At 40.2% G+C, this 15998-nt stretch overlaps 1 protein-coding gene and 1 long non-coding RNA gene across 3 annotated transcripts in view; one reads left to right on the forward strand and one right to left on the reverse strand.

Annotated features, from left to right (window-relative positions):
- The window catches only part of trim2b (tripartite motif containing 2b), a 19024-nt gene extending 8198 nt beyond the window's left edge, over positions 1–10826 (reverse strand). The window contains exons 1-5 of the mRNA XM_016679654.1: positions 10620–10826; positions 4209–4786; positions 3192–3340; positions 2264–2444; positions 1896–2155 (exon numbers count right to left, since the gene is read on the reverse strand). Of these exons, the coding sequence (XP_016535140.1) occupies positions 1896–2155; positions 2264–2444; positions 3192–3340; positions 4209–4307 (689 nt within the window). The 5' untranslated portion in view covers positions 4308–4786; positions 10620–10826. The remainder of the gene's footprint in view (positions 1–1895; positions 2156–2263; positions 2445–3191; positions 3341–4208; positions 4787–10619) is intronic.
- Positions 10827–11511: 685 nt separating this feature from the next.
- LOC103149038 (uncharacterized) lies at positions 11512–15286 on the forward strand. Of its 2 annotated transcripts, none has more exons than XR_001664220.1 (8): positions 11512–11665; positions 12370–12405; positions 12606–12719; positions 13650–13728; positions 13930–13977; positions 14179–14225; positions 14330–15011; positions 15207–15286. It is a non-coding gene; the product is annotated as an uncharacterized LOC103149038 (long non-coding RNA). The 2 variants fall into 2 exon arrangements; XR_477423.2 differs by having other exon boundaries at positions 11538–11665; positions 14949–15011.
- Positions 15287–15998: the final 712 nt, after the last annotated feature.

Here is a 15998-nt window from a genome sequence, read left to right on the forward strand (position 1 = left end):
CTCTGCTAATGACATATTTAATAATTTTTTTTATCCCAGGCTTAGTTCATGGACTGTACTGTGAAAAAGGGCACAAGTATAAGTCTGACAGTTTGTTCACCAAGTTACTGTGCTCTCTGAGAGGATCTGTAAGTATTTGACATTGTTCCATGCCCATCGTTGACATTAGTCTCTAACAAAATGTGGATCATCTACCAGGAACACTGCACACAGCATGAGTTCCTGTAGTGTAGTGGTTATCACGTTTGCTTTACATGCAAAAGGTCTCTGGTTCGAAACCAGACAGAAACAGATTTTGCATGTTCTCTTCATCACAGGTGTTTACTAAAGGTCAACAAGGGTCTGTGGTGTCATGGTCTGTACTCTGAATCCAGGCATCTGAGTGCAAGTCTCAGTTGACATTTTCATGCATTGCATCTCACATCATCAACTTTGGAACCTCAAACTGAAACAAAGCAGAGAAGTTCAGTTCCTGTAGTGTAGTGGTTATCATGTTTGCTTTACATGCCAAAGGTCTCTGGTTCGAAACCAGACAGAAAACGTTTTTGTAGGTTATGCATCTCTTGGGGTGCAGTGAGACAAGAGCCTTCCTCTTTGGTGATGGTTCATTTGCCAATCGACTTCAATGTCGGCTTCTTTGAAATCGAAGCTACTTTACTTCAATTACCAATTCTATGGCGTAATGCACATTTGTCTACATCTACATTTTTCTCATAGTGACAAAACCCACCCCAATAACTTTTAATAAATTAAATTAAGCGACTTCACTTAAATTAGCATCACTTCACCCGCTGGGGTCTGAACAACTTCCTCCTGGTTCCCATCTGCAGAAAAATCTGCGCTAATTCATCAGTCAGTCGGATCTATCTGATCCAAACGGATCAACTGAACTCTGAGTGTTTTACCCTGTGCGGTCCGGTGTGAACTTTTACCAGGATTTTTATTTTTTTGTTTTGCGTGGTTTTGCTTCTCCGAAACGGACAGATGTTACATCTGCAGCTCCTCCAGAGCGCCGCTCTCCTGGGTAACGTGAACCCAGAAGGATCCATTTGTTAAAGCCGCTGGATGAGTTACTTCCAGCGATCATCGCAGTCCGCAGTGGTTGAGCAGTGGACTGCGCATGTTACAGTCTAATTAACTTTTGCATCGTCCACAACGTTGCATTCTCTTTAGTTTTCTCTGGTTTGTAATGGAGACTTGAATTTAACGTGCCATTTCAACCAAAGGTTTGTAATGCGCTTCCTAACCAGACGCTCCAAAGCATCCGGTCCATAACTCTTCAACACGCTGTCAGCTCCGGTCAGAAAGACGCATTTAGTTCAGAGACCATGAGATGATATTCAGAAAGGATTTTTTTAAATTAATTTTTTTCAGTTGCCTCAGAGACTAAATCTTTGCATAAAGTCTATAATGTCTGCCCATGTGACTGTTTTTATTATTTGCTTGCTCACCTTTAAATATTTAAATATTGTAATTTTTAAACTGAGCAGTGATTTTACATCCATGGAAACTCAAATGTAATATTTTAAACTTCAATACATAAAATCAGTTATTTAACAATATGAGGTGTTTAATTTATTTTTAACATTGTATTTCATACATTTATGCTAGGGCTGCCCAAGTCTAGTTTTCCAGAGCTACCATCTGTAGCTTTAGATGCATTCCTTCTCTAACACACCTGGCCCATTGACTCATTATGCGCCTCTACAGAACTGAATGAGGGAAGTCAACCTTTTGTCTGGGGTGTTTTAGCAGGGATGTTCTCCTGATTTGTACCGTCAATGTGGCCCGTTGAGGGGGGCCAATATGCTGAAGTGGCCCTTGGTGAAATTGAGTTTGACACCCCTGCTATAGAATAATCAGCGCTTTGTTGTATTTTCCATCTGTATCGTCACCTGGTTGTTACTATGGTCCCCAAGTTGTGAATGGACTTCCTCAGTCCATCCGTCTCCATCACCAGGTCCAGCTGGTCGTTCTCCTCCGGCTGGCACGGCATTCTCAGAATAGCCAGCTCCTTCAGCCTCTCCTCCAGCTCATGCTCCACCTCCAGGGTCGCCACGCTCGCCTCCTCAGCCAGAGCTTCCTCCGTCTGGGTGCAGGTGGCCGTGATGTCCCCGTCTCCACGCGTGAGGTTGTCTATCTGGGCTTGGAGGACCTAAAGACAGGTGGATCATTCTTCAATACTTCAAAGTTTCTCTTCCTGCAAAGTCAGAGCACAGTCCAAATGACTGGGAAATACACTGCTACATCTGTCTGTCTGCACCTTTTGTTTGAGCCCATATGTGACTTCGAGCTCCATGAGAAGGACGCTCTTCCGAACGTCCAGCTGCTTGTGCAGGTCCTCAAAGCTGGACTGGATGTCCTCTTCGATGGAAGCTCTCTGGTTGTTCAGCTGCTGGAGAATCTCCGAAACGAGGGACAGAGCATCTGAAATTTGGGGCAGTCTGCAGAGGAGGAGGGAAAACAATAATTTCATACTTAACTGCTCTTGTTTTTGTCCATTTCATGTATTTCATTCTTAAACAATCAGCAAATACTTAAATTTGTGCCCTTCATGTGTTGTGTTTCCCCACATGGCCACCAGATGTCAGTGTTTCCCCATTTGCTATATCTCTGTAGCTCAGAGGAAGCCAAAACCACCATGCTGTGCTCCGGTTTCCTGGGAAGTGGAAACTCAGGGCTGGATTTGACATCAGATTCAAGGTAAAAGAGCTCTGATTAAGAAGTTGGAATTCCAATATGGCGGCGTCCATAGACATTGTTTGCAGTAGCCCTTACAAACATCATTTTAATCTTTAATTTCCTCTAGCAAACATCACTTTTAATTAGCTCAGCTCAGAGTTGCAGGCGATACATTTAACAATGATTTTATACTCACTTTTACATGTGTGTCTTGTGTGTGATTTTTCTGACTGGAAAGTCAGAATTTAGCATTTATGAGTACAACTGGAACACAGTATTAGTCCTAAAAGGCCAGTATCCTGCATGTTTTAGTTCTTGTTTCCAACACCAGAGCCGGGCTAACAACCAGGAAGAGAGCTAAAACATGCAAGATACCTCCTACTGGACTTTGGTCACCCCTACTCAAGCTTTATCTCATTTATGTTCTTTCCTTTTCCTGTTTTAGATCTCAACAGAAATATTAGCATAGAAATGTCCATGTGTGGTCTTCGGGGTTTCTCTGCTGGTACCTGTTCTGGACCGCCCCGAGTCTCTCCTGCAGCCGGCTCCGGTGCTGCTCCAGGGCCTGGCTGAGCGCCACCTTGGGGTGATCCTCATGGGCCGGTAAGCAGTCCTCACACAGGGCACACTCACAGGCCGAGCAGTACAGGTCAGCCACCTGCAGGCAGGTTATATGCAAACAAAATAAATGTAAAACAAACAAAGCAAAGGAACAGTAGTAAAGTATATTTGCATGTTCAAAGGAGTGGGCAGAGGTGTGAACTTATTTTTACACCCACCCCTGTCATGGAAAAAAACCACTTTAGCAAGAGTCTGGATGAGAAGAAATAAGAAACGTATTAAAACCTTGCAAGGTGAGAACATAAATACAGAGTCAAAGGGTCTGTCAGTCGCCTCTGACCTACACTGGATCTGGCTTCCTTTTATAGGTTCTGGTCAGACAAGAGAGACTTGATTGGACAATAGGTGTGAATCCCTGATTGTTATATCAGGGATTCAGTGGAGCCCATTCAGATGGTCTGGCCATTTGTCTATTGTTAAGGAAAGGAGGTTGTTCTCTGCTAAAGAGGGCAGATAAGTTCTACATGGGGAAGCAACACTAGATCGTCTCCAGGATGAATGACATCCCCTGATGGCACCGTAGACGTCTATAGGAGAGCAGCTGGACCAATCTGATGATGAGATCCTGCAGACACATGATCTCATCATCAGACACAATCTAAAGCACAAAAGGGGTGAAGAGCTCATTATAAAATGTTCCTTTACAACCCCTCTTACATCATCAGCCAATAAATGTTTATTCATGTTGCCATTAGGATTAATATATGCATTCATTTTGTATAATCGTACACACATTATATCTATTTCACATATTTTATTATCAAGGTACACATATTATTAAGCTCTGATGTAAATACTGTTGTGTTTTTTGGTTTAATATTCTTTTGTAATGTTCTTATTCACTATTGTGTCTTTTTTAAATGTCCAGTTTGGTTCTTGTGTTGGTAAATCTGGTGTCATCTCACCTTCCCTGCATGCTGCAGGCAGCTGTTCTTGCTGGGCGCAGCCTCCAGGACGGTGCACTCCTCACTGCTGCTATCTGGGGAGTGTTGGTGGGCCTCCATCTGCGCGCGGCAGCCTGCTGGGGGGGAACCTCCACACACGCCCCTCCCTCCTCACCGCAGCCAGGGGAAGACGCTTCACGGTCAAGCTGAGGGTTTGTTGTTGCTTTGGTTTCTAACAGGTTCTTTATCCCGACTCTTTTTGTGTTTTACTCCATTATACATTCAGGAACATTTAGAAAACCACTCCAGTAGAAACTGGTGGCACATTCTGAACATAAAGATCTGCACTGATCTTGGGTTTGATTGGTTTTAGTCAGTAATCCACATCAGTGTTGTTCTTCTGTAGAGTCTGCTGTCCCACATTCCTGATTAAATATGGAGTCCATGTAAATCACTCTTCCAGTTCCAGGTGTTATTTATCCATTGAAACACCAAAAAGAAGCAGGTGAGAAGCAGATTGTTTCCCTTCAGGAGTAATTTAACTGTAATCAGTTCAACTGATTTCATTTGAAGAGATCTGAGGATGAATCCACCGATTCCTGCAGGGGAAAAATAGAAAAGAACGACAGGAGATAAAGATTTAGATAGGAAGGCAGATAAACATGTAGAGAAATAATTAAAATCTTGACCACATGCGTTCATTTGAACAGCAGATACGATCAGTGACACCAGCAGGCTGGCTCACACTGTTTTATGATAAGGAATAATTTAGTCCTTTGTGTTTTGATCTGTTATCATGCTAGCAGACAAAAGGTATTCAAAATGAATTTTATATTTAATTCAGTACTGCAGATAATCCCCGGACCCATTATCACCACAATGCCCCCTCTGCAGGCCTGAGCAGCTGAGAGGTTTGCTTTAAATAAGCCGAAACTCTCCTTTCCTCAACTGGCCACCAGGTGGCAGTCTACTAATGCCTGGATCTCTCTGCTCTCTTGATCCACTGATATTTGACGCGTATTTTTTTGCATGTGTGGTTTGAAATTTACTTTCTTACTTTTGATGACTTGATCATTTAACAATGAAGCACTGAAGTCTTGCAATGTCTGAAAATCTCCCAGATTTTCCAACTGTCATCCTTTCATATGCTAATCAAGTAGGTGCAGAAGAACATGAACAAAGCGATCAATAATCTGGCTGCCCTCCATTTCATATTTGTAGTTTTAGTCATTTTGTGACTGACTTTTAAAGCTTTCTGCCACATACAGTATGTTTTACCCTCCATGCTTTCACACAGCCAAACATTCATGTCCACCTTTAAAGTAGTTTTCCACATTTTACGTAGTTATGACCATGATTAGTAATCGATCACCAGGAGACTGATTGGCCAAACAGGGATCACAACCTAAATATGCGGATCAGGATACAAAACAAAGGTTTCAGAAATGTACATTTACAATAAACTATGTGAGATTTTTATAGTTATTTACTGTTTTAAATAAAGTGACAATGATGGTTTAAGTACAAGGACAAACTTTTATAAAATCTGGGCTTTAAGTTGGCAAAGGGGGAAACTGATGTGAAGTTTAATAAAAGTGACATCAGATAAAATCTAGGATTTTTATCATACTTTTTTTTTTATCAAACATTAATCCAGAAAGCTGTTGTTCAGTTGTTTGCAGTGTCTCCTGGCATGCATTGGGTTCCCTCCAGGTATTCTGTCTTCTTTCCACTGTCCACAATCATAACAGCGGCAGTAATTCTCTAAGAGACAGACCTCAGCCTCCATGTGACCCTGAAGCAGAAGCAGGTATGGATGATGGATGGCTGGATTACTCTCGCTATCTGTGGGATTTATTGATTTCAATCTGCTTCAGTCACGGTTTCTCTCCTTCTGAATTAGCTTTACTAACTTACTGCTCACACAAAACCAATGAAGACACCTTTAAAACCCACAGCGACAGGAGTTACTGCATGTACGCACTGAAGAAATGACAGCAGAGCAAAGATGAATCAATTCTCTGACTGATGTACAGCTCCGTTATCTCCCTAATGGTACGGCCCACAGAGCAGGGAAAGCCTCTGCCACGGTACGATCCTCACAATGAACTTGTAAAGTCAAAAACTAATAAAGAGCTTTCAATGTAGGTCACCGAACGGACTTGAAAGTGATGGAAAAAGAGGAAGGGAGGGAGAAAGGTTGGGGTTTCCATGGCAACAGACTGCACAGAGGGAGTGGGGGTGTGGTGGCACCAACCGACAAGAAGAAATGGAACGAAAATGTGAAGCGGCGACGGGTTCTTTAATCCCCAGAATCCCCTATATTTATCCTTCAGCATGTGAATGAGTTCACACTGACGCTGCAGAGCATTCTGGGTCGCCGGCTCCCCTCTTCATCAGCGACACACACATCGTGATGATGATGACGGTTAGGTGTGAACAAGAAATCTGTCTGGGCCTCAGTCAGGAGGAGATCAAGCCTCTGATGGGAAAGTATGTCTAAAATATGAATTTCAGCATCAGGAAACTGCAGGTAACAACTTTTATGAACCAGGTTTGATTCCTTAGACCCGTCTGTTGATCGACTTTCTTCCAGCCAAGCAGTTTCTGCTCCAGTGTCTCTGTAAAAACACGAGGCCCGATGTTCTGGTGAATAATTCATAGAGGGGAGGGGTTGCAGCTCCGTGTGATTTTGCTTGTAATCCAGTTCAAACGCCTCTGTCCCCTGAGATGTCCTGATCAGCCTCACCTCCTGCAGACAAACACACTGCTATCGTCTGAAACACACATCTGCTCAGCGCGCGCACACACACACACACACACACACACACACACACACATCATACAGCAGAAGATTCCTCTGAAGTCTTCCAGGATGCACACCCCCACATCTCCATTCACTGATGCTCTGATGTTACAATGCAGCAAAGGATTCTGGGACGCTCCCTTGCAGTGGCTTGTGTCTGGTGACGGTCTGTGGCTGCTACGGCTCTGCAGACAATTCAAGCCCTTCTTGTTTTGGGTTTTACAAAGAAGAAACTCAGAGGGATCTTTGAGAGGAGCTGATTGTTTCATGCTCCAGGAAATGTTGTTTCAGCTTTTTTAGGAAATGATTTAAAGTTTTGAATGGAGATTCACCAGAACAGGTTTCCAGTCTGATACTCTGGTTTTTGGAGAATCTGTGTGACCTTATGTGTTTCCATGTCGTGAATATAGGGATGGCATCCTGCATGCGTTGGTTGCAACAAGTTCTTATTTAAGCTAGTGTTCCCTTTCTGTCATGTTGAACCAGTTTGCCCATCCTCCTCTGACATTGACGGGTTATATTTATCCTCATTCATCGCTCATTGGCTGTTTTTACTTTGCAAACCTGAAGGATGGTTAGATCATTACTTTCTACACCAATAACTACGAGACGATCAAAGTCACTTCCATCTTAGTCCTTTCTGATGCTCAGTTTGAACTTCTGCTGGTTGTCTTTTTTGCTTCTAGATGCCTGGAAGTTTTGAGTTGTTACAACAGGATTTGCTGATTCTCTGTTTGCACTAACAGGTGGTGTACCTTTGTATCTGATTTTGTGTCTGCAGCCATTACTTGGACTTTTCTTTGCTGCACAGATTGGCTCACTTTCTTCCTGAAACAACTGTTTTGCTGCTGTCATCTATTGTCTCTACTTTACATGGGGTACGGCTGTAAATATGGTTGTCATGCTTTGACTGAAAGCAATCAGACACACCATTTAAAGACTGGGAAACCTACTGGACCGATGCAAACTGAGGAGGCTCAACAAAAGGCTCACCAAACAGACACACCGACGTGGCAGCAGAACAATAGTGGTGTACCTGTTGGTGTGGCCTCACAGCAGCTGACTCTCACTGATAAAACTCATGAAAACACAATCAGATGGAGGCTTTCACTGCGACATGCAGACATGGAGCTCACGTCTGCAGAGGCAGCACTGGACAAGCAGCCTGCTGAGAGCTTTTGTTTATTAGTGACACAGAAAAAGATAAGATGGATTTCAAGTGTCCACACAAGCATAACGGCATAATCCTCTGTGTTCTGCAGCCAGACACGACTCCAGACGCTCTTAGTACAACAGTGAGGCAGAACAATCATTAAATACTAAAATATATTTATGAAGGCAACTGACCTCTGATATCTATTCACATATATTCAGAATTATAAAGGGAAATTCATCATTCTTGGTACTAAATTGTGGCTGAGTTTTATTTGAAACGAGAGTTTAAAAGGTCAATGTTTAACTCAGAGACATGTGGTGCCTCTTTATCACGGTGGCATTATCTCCTACAAGAAGCATGAAAACTCAGAGACTTTGAAAAGTTTGGTACCAAACGTCTTGGATTAGAGCTGATTTCAGACTTTAACAAATCAGTTCCACAGGTTTGTGTTTCAGGTCAGCATTTGAAACATAAAGGCCATCCACGTCCGAGGGACGATGTGTATCTAATTCAGTACATTAAAGCAGGCACTGACATTTTCATTAAATTGTTTCACCTGCATACCGGCTTGATTATCACATAAATCTCACCACATCAGCAACAGGCCGACGGACAAGACCTTTTCTTGTGAGAAAAGGTCGCTTCTCTTCAATTAAATGTCAGGAATTGATTGAGGAAATTTCTGCAATGAGATAAAAATGGGGACTGGAACAGAGCCCTGAGGGACCCCTCATAACAAGGACTTTTACAAGTAAAAGAGAAAATACTTTCTCCTTCTGAAGCAAATAACATTTTAATATCCAGTTTTTGAAAATGAGGTTAATCTCTGTTTAATTTCAGGGTTTTTTTTGCAGCGATCCAGTTCATTCATGACTGAATGAGCTTCGTCTGACGAACCAGAACTCACTCAGTTAATTGAAAAACTGCTTATTTCTGTCTGGATCAGCAGACGAGGCTCCATCACCTGATTACAAAGCTCAATAAAAACTAATTTCAGGGAAACCTGCTGGTAGAAAGTCCATAAATCAACAAAACGGTGGCAATCAGACAAAGAAAACACAACACACACACACACACACACACTCGGTTCATCTGATCCGTCTCCTCTGATGTTCCCACGGGAATGTTCGCGTCCACTTTCTGTTTTTCTGTGTTGTAATCACTCATTCATCACGTACTGGTCCCACACATACTCTTCCTCTTCTCCCTTTCGGGGATGAAATCAATAAGAAGCTTCAGTTTTGCTGCTGTAAGTGTTGAAGGTTTAAAGTATCCCAACATCTCTGCAGTGTTTTTGGGATGTGTGGGATTATGCTAACTTTATTCTGCAGCAATAAAAATTGACTGTATACTTTCATAGTGGTTTAACTAATAACTTTGTTTTTTATTGATTATCTTTTGTAGCTGTTTTGATGGAAGAATCCTGAAATGCAGTAAATTAATCTGACTCTTCAAAATGAAAGACAATCTGTAACATTTATTTAAAAATCCCCATGATAAAAAGAAAAAATATTTTATGTTTTTAAAGTTGCTTTGTCTCATTTGTTGCCATTTTTGTGTCTTTTAGTTATATTTTGAGCTATTTCATTGCTGTGTTTCTCATGTTTTATCTCTTTCTAGTTGATTTGATTCTCTTTCTGCTTCAAGTTCCCTTTTTGGTTGTTCTCATCTTCTTATAACAACTTTTTATTCAGAGTTTCTGGTTCAACTGTTCTGTCATTTTAACATTTATTCATCAGCTGTTTTTTAGAAATTAATCTGAATCAGTTTATGAAGCTTTTGTGCTGCTTTATCGACTTTATTTTGCATTGATTTGCCTTTTCTTCTGCATCTCTTCCTAAATACAGTTATTGTTGAATTTATGATACGTTATATTTTCCCCTTTATGTTGATGTTTGTATATTTTTGTGATATTTTCAGCCGTGTTTTTCTATTTGCGCTCATTTTGCATCCATTTCCTCTCACTCAACTGGATTTTGCAGCTTTAAACATCTTTTTTTGCAGAATCCGTCGATCGGTTGCATCTGATCACTGATCCATCTGAATCCTGCAGGACCTGCATGTTCCTATAAACAGAACATGTCGCTGTGATGAGACCTCAGTTTCACTTCAGAGAAGTGACGTACCTTCTGTTTCTGTTAGCAGACAGGATGCTAGCGTGTCAATGCAGGCCTGACAGCACACACACACACTCACACACACACACACCTACACACACACACTTATCTATCCACAAATAGCTGATCAGTTTGCGCTGCATTCAGTCGGTCCATCCTCATTTCCTCCATCCCTGCTCCCATCCTGCAGTCATCTTCCCCCTCTCTGAGGCATGCTACAGCTGCTGCTGTCACCCCCAAACATTCCTCCACCCATCGATCACTCATCCATCCATCCACCCCTCCATCCATCCATCCATCCATCCATCCATCCATCCATCCTTCTGTCCTCAGGAAATGCATCCAGCTCTCACCCTGTTTTCCAGGCCATCAGTGGGAGCGTCTGTTTTCCAGCCTGAAGCCATCGCGTCATGATACCGTCTTGTTTGCTGCCTCTCCTCTCCTCTCCTCCTGGTCTGTGTGTGTATGTGTGTGTAAGAGGGGGAGGATATCATCGTCACGGCAACACCAGCAGCTTGCAGCAGCAACAGCCACCACCGAGGAGGAGGAGGGATGGAGGCTGCGGGGGTTAAATAATCTGCACTTTGAGCATCCAATCAGGAGCAAGATAGGGGGAAAAGGAGAGAGGGGATTGGTCCATATGTCCACACTTTCTCTCTCAATGACACTCTATTCATTTTAGTGTCTCTTGACCTGCAATAGTCACAAGGTTTTTCTTTCTTTTTTTCTTTTTCTTTTTTTGCAGATATAGATGGTATGATATGTATAGCAAGAATATTATATAATATTATATTATAATAAAAGAAAACAGTAGTAACACTAAATGTTTTAAAGTACCAATAATAATAAAACAAGTTGTAAAATCTAAGAAACCCAAGTAGGAAAGGATAAAAATACAATAATTAATTTCAATAATGAAAATGTTAAAAGATTGATTAAAAACATAAATACTTTGGTGTACAATAGCTGCTGGAAACATTTTTAGATAATGAAAAATTATTTCAGTGTCTGAAATGCATTTAACAGAAAAATCAGCTTTTTACCATTATCAGTCCAATTTTAACTCAGACTAGCATTCATAAAACATAAGAAAAACTATTAAAGAAATAAAATGTAAAATATATAAAGTAAAACCCCTGAAAACCCTTGGATAAAACTGGAACTTTTCTAAATATTTTTGTTCTTTGTTTAGAAAGAAAGAAAGAAAGAAAGAAAGATAAAGAAAGAAAGAAAGAAAGAAAGAAAGAAAGAAAGAAAGAATCTAAACAGTATTTTGCAGCAATAGATTTTGTCCCACTCCACCTCCCGTCCGGCAGGCGGCGCCCGTCCGCCATGACGTATTTAAGCAGCGACGGAAGGCTGGTTCGGTCATTTTACCACAGCCGGGCGAGAGGAGCAGGTAAATCTGTCTTTACTGCTGATTTTTTTGTTTATCTCATACATTAAAATGTATAATTTAATATCAGTCTGTTTAAATGTGCTACATTTAATCGTTATCTGATAATGTGAAGACGAGATGACGAGTTTATTTGGTGGATGGAGTTAGATTGTTTCACGCTTATGTCTGTCACGAACTTTCACCTCCACGTTGTGACGCGTCACGTGGTCATTTCATGATCCTTTATGATGAAGTTGCGTTTAACTCTTTGCGTTTAGACTTACAGAAGTTTTCTATAAAATCATTTATTTGTAGCTTTGCCGTGTTTCTGTGGCTTCAACCTGTATAATCTACATAAGAGCTGTTGAGCTATGGACCAAACATTTCTAGATTATTGCAATAGTAGGTTAATTTACTGAACGTGTGTGGTAGAATGAAGTGTGTTCATTATGAATTCCCTATTTTAGTAAAATAACATGATTTATAATTTTTGTGGCTAAATTTAATATAATTTTAATAAAACATTGTAGTGAAACCCTATAAAATATTTCTTTTGAGAAAAATCTCTTTAGGAGCAGGAAACTAAGCCAACCTGTTACTCAGACATTTAGAAAATGTATGAATTAGCTCAAACATCATGTCACCTTTATTTTATTACATTAATTAGGAAAATGCATCTTGATGTGTAGCTCTGAATAATTTGGTTTATTTCTCCTTTTTTCCAGGATTGAAGGCGTTGAGCCAGCAGCAGCTCAGACCAGGTTAGCCTCCTCCATGTGATCTTGGCTACATTCATTTCCTGCGCTGTGATGACGCTTTTCCTGCCATTCGTAGTTTCCACCAGAGGTCTTAAGGACCAAAGATGGCCAAATCTTCCTTGGATGTCTGAGCGACTTGCTGTCCTCACCAGACTGTATTATTATTCTTTCTGGTTCCTTTCTGACAACAACTGTTTCCTCAGGGTTCTGCTGGTTGGGACAGAAAATGGCCCTCACAGCCACCGTAGAGGCTTGGTTGACCGCTACCAAAATGATGACTGATGTATTAAGGAGAAGAAAAGCAAGAATCTCCTCAGGTAGAGTATTGATGATATAAGATGTTCTTTTATGGTTAAATCTGAAAGGTGGGGAGAAATTCTGCCAATAAAAACTAGTACGTTTCAATTTATTTTAAGTATAATCAAATAAAAGTTTAATAAAACCTGAGTTTTAGTTAAATTATTGAACATTATAAACATTTTCCTTTCTGTGTTTCCACCTTAACTCAATGAAACTATTTTAAAGTAATTGCTTTAAAAATGTGGTGAAGGATTTCTGCAAAAGCTTTGGAAATGCATTTATTTTAAAGATCATGTTAAAGGTAAATCATCTGTGTGGTGATTGCTTTATTCATTATAGATATATTTTATGGGTTTTTGTCGGTGCAAATCACTTTTTAGAGCATCAATTTCCTAAACTTTCTCGTGACCGTTTTTTTTTTTAACCTCCAGGGGGCGCCATCGAACTATCAAACTACAGATATAGGAAACCTTAAATCATGGCCTCTGGAAAACCACTGAACATTGAATGCAGTTATAATTGTAACATGGGTGTCAGTTGGAACAGCATGTGTTAAAACGGCTCTAAACTTCTGTCAAAGGAAGGTTTTCTGCAACCATGTTAGAAAGCAACACATCCTGGTGACTTGGTGATTTTAGGGTGATGATCTGAAATATTATCACCCTGAAATCATATAAGCAGAACTGGCATTTAGGGCCCCTGCTGTAAAGTCTTTTTTTTAAATTAGAACCTCAAAAATGAGTTTGCCTAAATTTTTATTACCTACTAGAAATTTGAGAATAATTCTAATAAGTCTTAAAATGAGCGTTTCACGTGGCAGTGCTGCTGGTTTTGAGTGCTGGAACAATATTTTCAGTTGAGATAAATTCAATCTTCTTTGGTTTACAGAGAACAGATTTGTTGTTTCACCATGAGAGGGAAAACTAATCGTATTCGTCTGTTTACAGGCTGAATCCTTGCTGCCGTTTCTCTTGCCAAACGATGAAGCTGCTGGTCTTTCTCCGCTCATATCTGCTCATCTAACTGGTATGTTTGATCCAGTTCTTATTAAACTTGTTTTGGTCGCTGTGATGACGCTTTTCCTGCCATTCGTAGTTTCCACCAGAGGTCTTAAGGACCAAAGATGGCCAAATCTTCCTTGGATGTCTGAGCGAATTTTAAAACCTTTTAATTGTACAATCGTATATTTATACATCATAACTAAATATTTATTCATTTGTCTTTTAGGGAATAATGATGTGGCCTCAAAGCAGCTGCTGCAGTGAAAACCTTCAGGTTAGTATTGTGATAAACAGTATTAAGGGTCTGATTGGTCGCTGTGATGACGCTTTTCCTGCCATTCGTAGTTTCCACCAGAGGTCTTAAGGACCAAAGATGGCCAAATCTTCCTTGGATGTCTGAGCGACTCTAAACTATTATTTGGTGTAATAATCTTCATCCTTTGCTTTAAATCTAATGTCGTTTTGCTTGTTTCAGGTGGAGGAGTTTCTGCAGGAAGGCCTTTCAGTATTGGAGGCATACAGGTTGGTATCTGACGACTTTATGATTTTTTTTTTTAACCATCTGACAGGTGTAGAGAAAGACGATGTCTGTTCGCTGTGATGACGTTTATTCCATCCGTTCGCAGTTTCCACCAGAGGTCGAAAGACCAAAGAGGGTTCATTCCTTCCTTGGATGTCTGAGCGAAAAATATTAAAACTGTACTGTGTTTGGGACAAAATGTGTGTAATTGATCCGTTGTGTAGTGAGGTCCAGTCCACCGTCTGGGCTGGTCTCTGATATTCCTGCTCTGGTTAATGAGTGAGAGCTGAGCGGCTCAGTCTAATTTAAACATGTTTTGAGTCGACCCTTAACTCTGTTGTGGAGCGATTACTGAGCCAAATGCAACTCAGGGCGTCTGCATCCCTAGAAAGAAATGTAGGTCATTTAAGGCCTTAAATTGTCATGAATTCATTAAGAAATGTTGGTAATTTTAATCACAGGTGTTTCATTTTATCTATGTAGTTTATTTTCCTTGTGTGACTTCTCAGGCAAATGTTTAAATAAACATCCTCATGTTCTGAGTGGAGGTGGTTGAGGCTACCGCTAACTACGTACATTTCAGTTTAAGGGAGAGCAGAATAGAAATGATATCCGTTTTCTGATGCGTTGCTAAAAGCAGCATTATGAAGGAGGGCAGATTTCCACTTTTTGTTCAGCCCACAATGAAGGAAAACCACTAACCAGACGTTTCTTTCCTCTTCCAGGTGGTGAAATGTGGCTAATCTGCTGGATCGTCACCGTTGGTTACGAACCTCATGAATCTGATGGTATGTTCAGGTTTATATTTACTCTTATTTTGAGTCGCTGTGATGATTTTCTTCCTTCCATTCGCAGTTTCCTCCAGAGGTCTAAAGACCCAAGATGGTTCATACCTTCCTTGGATGTCTGAGCGACTTTACTTCTGTTTGTAACGGTTTAATCAAATTCAGATTTTCTTACGTTTTCTGCTCTTCTTCCCACAGATGGACTGATTCAGTGACTGCTGCTGTTCTCTGGGATTATTTTATAATTTATTAATAAAGTCTGATGTAAATGAAACTGAGAAGTGTTTCTGTATGAATAATTTTATGTGCCGTCATTCATCTGGATTTAACTTTAACATGGACCAATTAAACAAAGGCCTGGAAAATGTTTTAATTATAGTGATGTTAGTTTTTATTATTTTATGATGGAACAAATTGAGAATAAATTTTAAAATGTTGTCAACTTTTTAGATTTTAACCAACGGGGCTGTTAAGATTTTGGCTGATGGCTTGTACTTTCTAAAGATTTATTAGATTTTACTTTTTTCTGGTGAGGAGTGACATTTATAGATCTGTATGTAAAAATAAAAACTGCTGCTAGACTTTTTCCTTTCATGACTTTGGTATGATGGTAGATTGGGTCAGACTAAGATTTGGTTTACATTCCAAGAATAAAGTAAGCATGAAGTCACACTGGCAGAATGAAGACTACATATTAACAGGCACAAGTCATAAAGTTACCAGAAGTGGATTTAAAAATGGAGAAAAAAGCCAGTGCTTCCATCATTTTATAAAACTTAATCTAACATTGATGCTTTAAATGAATACTTTCAGTTGCCCTAACCTTCCTTATATAAAGACTTGCTATTTAATGACAAAGCTTTACTAGTATAAAATCTATAGTTTAAAAACGATATTCAACGTGCTTATTTAGGAATATATACTGCTCAAAAAAATAAAGGGAACATTTCACTTTAATTTTGTGTGTGGCTCTAAATCCAGGCCTCCATT

Source organism: Poecilia formosa, unplaced genomic scaffold, assembly GCF_000485575.1.
Source record: "Poecilia formosa unplaced genomic scaffold, Poecilia_formosa-5.1.2 Scaffold217, whole genome shotgun sequence".
Classification (NCBI taxonomy): Eukaryota; Metazoa; Chordata; class Actinopteri; order Cyprinodontiformes; family Poeciliidae; genus Poecilia; species Poecilia formosa.